Source organism: Pholis gunnellus (genome assembly GCF_910591455.1).
Source record: "Pholis gunnellus genome assembly, chromosome: 6".
Classification (NCBI taxonomy): domain Eukaryota; kingdom Metazoa; phylum Chordata; class Actinopteri; order Perciformes; family Pholidae; genus Pholis; species Pholis gunnellus.
Window position 1 is genome coordinate 27,735,137 of NC_136532.1, and position 7,441 is coordinate 27,742,577.

Below are 7,441 nucleotides of genomic sequence, written 5' to 3' on the forward strand. Positions count from 1 at the left end.
TAAAACGGTTTTCTTACCGCTGCTCTGTGGCTTCATGTGGTTCACTCTAAAGCCTCGTCACCTTTCACTAACGGACTGAACGCGCTACAAAACATTTGTTCTTAACTTGTCTGCAGGTTGGTTTGTGCTGAAGGTGCAGCTGAATGTAAAAGAAGCACAACAAGCCATCAGCGTGTATACAGTATATATATATATATATATATATATACTTTATTTACAAATGACTGAATCCTCGCGGTCGTACAATGACGAGGTTCAGCCCAAGAAAATCATCACAGATTTAGAATATAAATAGTCAAAGAATCATAAGAAGCATGTTTGTTTGTTTTACTTTAGCAGACAGAAAAATCAACAGTTACAGGAAATAAAGAAATAAAACGTTCAGAGCGATTTACAGCCGAGCGGGAGATTAAAAAACGGCTTTTTAATCTCAGATTTATTCACTTTCAACGTTTGAAATGCAGTTTCTGCAACAAACGCTCATTTAAAAACTCAACACACAGCGATGTTAGTCGTTACATTGTGGAAACTATTTTAGCGGTTTTTGTTTATTCATCAGATTTAGGCTTTAGAGGGCATTAGAGGGCATTAGAGGGCATTAGAGGGCATTAGGGGGCATTAGAGGGCATTAGAGGGCATTAGAGGGCATTAGAGGGCATTAGGGGGCTTTAGAGGGCATTAGGGGGCATTAGGGGGCATTAGAGGGCATTAGAGGGCATTAGAGGGCATTAGAGGGCATTAGGGGGCATTAGAGGGCATTAGAGGGCATTAGAGGGCATTAGAGGGCATTAGAGGGCATTAGGGGGCTTTAGAGGGCTTTAGAGGGCATTAGAGGGCATTAGAGGGCATTAGAGGGCATTAGAGGGCATTAGAGGGCATTAGGGGGCATTAGAGGGCATTAGAGGACATTAGAGGGCATTAGAGGGCATTAGAGGGCATTAGGGGGCTTTAGAGGGCTTTAGAGGGCATTAGAGGGCATTAGAGGGCATTAGAGGGCATTAGAGGGCATTAGAGGGCATTAGGGGGCGCTGTGAGAAGATCAGGGAACTTTAAAAAGAAACGGAATTCTTTGACGTTTCTATTTTCTTACAGGACGAGCGCTGCTGCGCTGTAATAGACTTCTTAATGTTTGGTACTTCTTAACCTAAACGTTTGTGTTCCTTTGGCGAAGGGCAGCTGAAGGTCACAGCAAACCTTCAGACGACGGGTTTGATTTCACCGATTTGCTTTTTGGGACCTTTTGGTTTCTGGAAACTTTTGTTAAAATGGTTCAAAAGCGTCGACGAGGACACGAACCTCGTTCGTGCAGGTTATGAAGCGATGAAGAGACGTTAGAGCGACGAGTTTTAAAGTTCATTCACGAATCAAAAGCATCACAGCTGAAGGAGGCTTCTGTCCACCAATCAGAGGACGAGGAGGAGGAGTGACATCACTCCCCACTCAGACCGACGTGGACTCGGTTAAAAACCAGGTTTTGTGTTGAAGCGGACCAGATGTCCTCAAACAGCGCCGGCTTTAAAACCCGTCACACTTCAGTAGTGACCGGCTGTGAACACGAGGCCTGAACCAGAACCTGAACCAGAACCTGAACCAGAACCTGAACAGACGGGATCCACGTGAGCCGGACTTCCTAGTTACCTTCTAAACTCGAAGTTACAGAACAAGTACGGAGTCCCAGAGGAGCCAAATGTAATAATTACAGTTTATATATAATTCTAAACATTGTTCAAATTATGATTAACAAAATGACTTTAAAGTCAAACTGATCACGTGTGACTAAGAGTTTATGTTTAAAGGAAAATGTATTTCTGGTAGAAAAGATCAGAAACATGTAGAATTTAAATGATTATGAGCCAGTAAATAAAATCAGAACTTTGGCTTAGAAAGTAGCTCATCACTGACTTTCTATTCTCATGATTCTAAACAATACATTTATCTTTTATTGGCTCATTTAAATTGTATTTTATATTATCTTGCTCATCAGAAGTTTTATTATTCATGTTTTTCTTATTTTACTCTAAAAATTTAACCATTTTAACAACGTGGATCAATAATCAAACATCCGCCGAGACAAGAACTACAGGAATAAAGGAGTAAAACACGATGAAACGCGTTCACGGTTTCTTTTAGAGTATTATTGATGGATTCAGCTGTTCGGGGACATTTGTTCCTTCTGGGACTCGTTCAGACGTCGAGCTGAAGCTCTTCTCAGGTTCTCTTTAAATAAATCTGAATATTTCACTTGAGAGAGTATTTAGATTCCAGAGCTGGATTCATTTAGTGTAAATCTGACCGTCGACGAGACGGAATCATTTAAAGTCAAAGCTGAATTCACCGATTTTGTTTTAAACACTCAAACGTCACGTTTTACTCTCGTCTGTCGGCTTGTTTTGGGGAGTTTTTTTATTTCGTGACCTTTAAATTAAAGAATACTTTTACTTTGGAATCTTTGAAACGCGTCCGATAAAGTTTAGCGGAGCCACGATGTCGGTGTTTGAACGGGATTCACTGACCGACCCGGTTAAGATGAACCGGATCAAGAACCAGAAACACTTTGAGTCACTTCATCTTTTAAACCCGGTGGTCTGAACGAGTAAAACGCCTCCAGAGGAGTTTAACCTCCGATTCAAAAGGTCTACGAATCCACAGCCACGTCGTAAACTCGTCTTCTGATCCTCAACGGGCTGGAAGGTCAAAGGGCAGCCGGGTTCTTCTGGTTCCGAGGAAACTCGAGTGAGATGAAGAGTTCTTAGTCACGAACTGAAGAAGAAGAAGAAGAAGAAGAGGAACCTGGACTCTGTTCAGGCCGCTCCGCTATGAGTTAATGGACGCGAGGAATTCATTTTTAAGACTTTTCTCTCAACTGAACAACAAATGATGGGATGTCACACAGGAAATAAGACGTTAGCACGACTACGGATCCCAACGCTCAAACACCAAAGAGCAAACGTCAACGAGTTCGGACGACCGGATCTTATAGCAGATTAGATCTAAATGTGAAGGTTTGGACTCCAGGTGGTTCTGGATCTGGTCTGAGAATCAGTCCAGGGTTGGAACTTTGGGTCCATCTGCATCTTAAGTAGAGTGTAGTCCAGAGTGTGTGGGGGGGGGGGGGGGGGTCACAGTTCTGTCCAAAGTCCAGGCTTTGAATCTTTTGTCTCGTTGGCAGCTGGACGTCCTTCACTTCGGGTCCCGGTTGTCCGGCTGTGGGTGACGGTGGTTCCGTTCCGGTCTTACACCGGTGCAGCTTGGCCCACTCTTGGGCCGAGCGAGCCCGGATGTGAGGGGGGGGGGGGGGGGGGGGGCGGTCCAGCTGGAGCCGAGGCTCTGGATCCGTCAAAAGGAATGTTGGAACTTGGGTGATTTGCATTTTGGGTGATCAGATATATTCTATCGGGGCCTCTCGTCCAAGTCTGGACTACAGGTGGACAGGGTCCAGACCTGGAAGAGACGGGGGTCCGGAGGGTCCTCCAGGAAGATGGTTGTCTAGTTGACGGGCTTCGAGACGAACCTTTAGGTCAATCGTGCTCGGATGTGAGCTGAAGAAAGACTCGACTTGGACCAGGGCTCTGGTCCAGACTAAGAACTTGAACTTTGAACAACCCTCACTCTGGGTCGGACCAACAGTGCTCCAAACTTGGAGGGTCTGGAGGGTGATCCGGTTTTTGGGGGCAAAGGGTCTTCTAGTGATGGGCATAGTGAGCCAGCGGGATCCATTTTTGAGACCTGGTCCACAGACGTCTTGATAGATGCTGGATTTGGTTGAGGGTGTCCTGATTTAATGGTTGAGTCTTGTTTTGGGTTCTGAACTGAGGTCTGGATTCACCAACAGCTGGTCGGCCTGTTAAATGTAATCCGGCTGAATCCAGTCCGCATAGAGGACTCATGGGGGGGGGGGTCTCTGTGTACGTCTCCGTCCGTCCGTCCGTCGTTCCCGTCTGTGGTTAGCAGCTGCAGCCTTCTTTGGCCGGCTGGCTGTCGGCGTTCAGGCGGCCGCCCTGCGGCGCGGACGGTTTGTGCTGGACCCCCGACTCGGCCGCGTTCAGGTCCAGGCTGCCATCTTGGATGTTCTGGTAAATCCTCTTTGCCGCCTCCAGGAAGGCCTCCTCCACGTTCTCCCCTCTGAGGAAGACGTTAAGACACACAAACAGAAACAAGTCTGACAGATCAGATGTGTGTGTGTGTGTGTGTGTGTGTGTGTGTGTGTGTGTGTGTGTGTGTGTGTGTGTGTGTGTGTGTGTGTGTGTGTGTGTGTGTGTGTGTGTGTGTGTGTGTGTGTGTGTGTGTGTGTGTACTCACGTCTTAGCGCTGGCCTCTAGAAACAGTAAACCTGGAACAGGAAGTAGAATCAGCGTGACGATCTTTTTTATTGGACGACGTCACACAAACAACAAACTGACGACTCACCGTTCTCTTCGGCGAACTGCTTGGCCTCCTCGTACGTCACGTCTCTCTGAGCCTCCAGGTCGGCCTTGTTACCGATCAGGATGATCACCTGGACACAAAACGCACAACAGGTGAGACCCCAGGAAGCTGTAGAGACCAACATTATCCCACGGTCCTTGAACACATCGTGTGTGTGACGAACGCTTCACATCAGAAAAATACAACCAGAACAAAGCTTAAAGATGTGATGTTTCATAAAAACATTTTATTCTTCATGTTCTCATTATAAACGTCTCCTCTAAAAAGAGTTCACTTCAACCAGACCGAGTATGACGTCATCATTGATTCATCTGAGACCAACAGTCATGTGACCACACGAGAGGAGAGCTCACTGTGTGTGTGTGTGTGTGTGTGTGTGTGTGTGTGTGTGTGTGTGTGTGTGTGTGTGTGTGTGTGTGTGTGTGTGTGTGTGTGTGTGTGTGTGTGTGTGTGTGTGTGTGTGTGTGTGTGTGTGTGTGTGTGTGTGCTCACTGTGTTTGGGTTGGTCAGGTTTCTTGCATCTGTCAACCAGCTGCTCAGGTGATTATAAGTACTTCTCCTAAAAACACAGAAACAAAGTTATTCATCTAAAGATCAAACGGATATCACACACACACACACACACACGCACACGCACACGCACACACACAGTACCTGGTGATGTCGTACACCATGAGGGCCCCGGCGGCCCCTCTGTAGTAAGACCTGGTGACGGCCCTGAAGCGCTCCTGACCGGCCGTGTCCCAGATCTGCAGCTTCACCTTCTGACCGTTGACCTCCATGATCCTGGTCCCGAACTCCACCCCGATGGTGTGAGGACAGTCCGCCATGACTGTGTACACACACACACACACACACACACACACACACACACACACACACACACACACACAGTGTAAATAAAGTTTCACTGACTCAGTAGAACTTGTGTTTCTAGTCTCTGATCTCTGATCATGTTTCATTGTCAACAACCAATCAGAGGAGAGCTAGTAACGTTAGCAGCACCGCTAACGGCTAACCAACGAGGTTCACTTCAGTGACATCATGATGCCTTCAGGCTCTGCTCAGTGAACATGAGTACTGGCTGAAGCTACATTACAACGTTATCATGATGTGTTCATGTGTAGTCTGTAAAATGTAGTTTTGGTGATGAACTAGAATAAATCCAGTAGTTTGAAGATGTTTTCACATGAATATAAAACAGATATTAGAGATGAATTATGATGTTTAACTTCTAACACGAGCTCTGAACACATTATTATACTTCAATAACATAATGAGATGTTTATTTTAGTGAGGATGAGAAGACGCAGAGAAGAAGAAAGGACTCACATTTCTTCTCTGTGAACTGATGCAGCAGACAAGACTTTCCTACTCCCATATCACCTGAGAGAGAGAGAATCAGATCACTTCTGTTTAAACTTCACTCGTTACTCTGACTGTAAATTACATAGAATCACAATCATGACATCATCAATGTTGATCTACTTCCTGTTGTGTCCATCATCATCATCATGACTCATCAAACTCACCGATGATGATGTACTTGAAGATGTAGGAGTAGTTATAAGGAGCAGCCGTCATCTTGATGCTGTGAGGAAAAGAAAAGACAGGAAGTCAGAGTCCACATCGGTCCACATCCTGTCAGAGAGTCCCGATGCTGAACCAACTTTCACATTTGTAAAAGCTTTATTCTATTTGTGAAAATACAAACAGAAAGAGATTTCACTGCTTTTTTTCCACATCTAGACCACATTGGACCAGGACCAGAACTAAACCCACTAAAGTTAGACGGGTTGAATCTGGACTAGATAATCCCAGAGGGGCCAGAGACTCTTTAAGACCCAGTCAGACCACGTTGTGGAAACACTGGAAACCAGTACCATTGGTCTTAAGACCTGGTCCATGTGGTCTAGATGTGGAGGAAAGCAGTGAAATCTCACAAATCTGAAACTGTGTTCAAGTGTAATTATCTGGCTTCTGTGATAATCCAGTCCCGATCTGACCGGTCTACGTCTAGTGGTCTTTGATCTGGACCTGGTCTCATGTGGTCTAGGTGTGACAAAAACAAACACATCTCACTTTTTTTGCATTTTTCACAAAAAGCAAGCAGCCAGCTATGCTAACACACAGCTAGGCTAACACACAGCTAGGCTAACACACCGAGCTCATCTCATAGCGCGAGCCGTTAACCGCCGTGACAGTCTCGCGGTGTGAATGCGGTCATCTTTAGCGGAAGTATTAAACACCATCAGCTGACTTCTGTGTTAGCTTAATTCCGGAGCTAACATGCTAACAGCTGCAGTGATGTCAACGCCTATGCTAGCAGGCTAGCAGGCAGGAGGCCACTTTTAATCAACGATGATGAGATAATAAAGCAATGAGTTGTACGTGTCGGTGTTTTACCTTCGGTCCGGGTGTCTATCTAACCGGTAAACCTGATTAAAGTGGTGATTAGACGGGTAGTTATCTTTTAGTTAGCTGGTTAGCCCGGTGATCCGTCAGGAAGCCTTTTCAACTCTCTTCCGTGATTCTTCTTCTTTTGCGGCGATAAACACGGGAAACACCGCGAGACTTGGCGATGTTTACCGCCACCCAGCGGACGAGAGGAGGACAGTCACACAGACGGGTTATTTTTATATGATGAATATTATTATTTAATGATGAATACAATGTTCATTAACACGGAATCGAGTGTTCTTGTGTTTATTATTATTTGTGTGTGATTTGTCTTTTGAAGAATTGTCACTGTTTTATGTATTTTAAGGGATTTCACACTTTCCATGTTAAATTAAAAGGTAAAAAGTGTTGTTGAGTGTTCCAGTTTTAACTGACAGTCTGCAGATGATCCAATAAAAACCTTAATAAAGCAGGTTTACATGTGACATGCAGGTGGAGGTCACATGATCACCTTAAACAGCCTGCAGACTGACACACAGACATTTAAAGTGATAACAAAAGCATTTTAAACATGTCCATCAAGCCTAACAAGCTAACTGGTTTATGGGCATTATTT

The 7,441-nt window shown here is 45.2% G+C and overlaps 1 protein-coding gene across 1 annotated transcript; it reads right to left on the minus strand.

Moving 5' to 3' along the window:
• Positions 1–167: 167 nt before the first annotated feature.
• On the minus strand, positions 168–6,962 carry LOC306697556 (ras-related protein Rab-14-like). Its single transcript, XM_079161539.1, has 8 exons — positions 6,832–6,962; positions 5,958–6,016; positions 5,758–5,811; positions 5,080–5,257; positions 4,918–4,984; positions 4,408–4,495; positions 4,300–4,330; positions 168–4,122 (listed from the first exon to the last, which is right to left on the minus strand). Exons 2-8 carry the CDS (start codon positions 6,007–6,009, stop codon positions 3,945–3,947), a joined length of 648 nt encoding a protein of 215 aa, XP_079017665.1. The 5' UTR covers positions 6,010–6,016; positions 6,832–6,962; the 3' UTR covers positions 168–3,944.
• Positions 6,963–7,441: the final 479 nt, after the last annotated feature.

What these genes read in the sequence shown, in the direction of transcription:
- LOC306697556 (XM_079161539.1), bottom strand. Translation starts at nt 6,009, where the DNA reads ATGACGGCTGCTCCTTATAACTACTCCTACATCTTCAAGTACATCATC. An exon ending in TCAGTTCACAGAGAAGAAAT is followed by an intron (nt 5,258 to 5,757) that starts GTGAGTCCTTTC and finishes GTGTGTACACAG; the next exon opens with TCATGGCGGACTGTCCTCAC. An exon ending in ACCTGACCAACCCAAACACA is followed by an intron (nt 4,496 to 4,917) that starts GTGAGCACACAC and finishes TTTTGTGTCCAG; the next exon opens with GTGATCATCCTGATCGGTAA.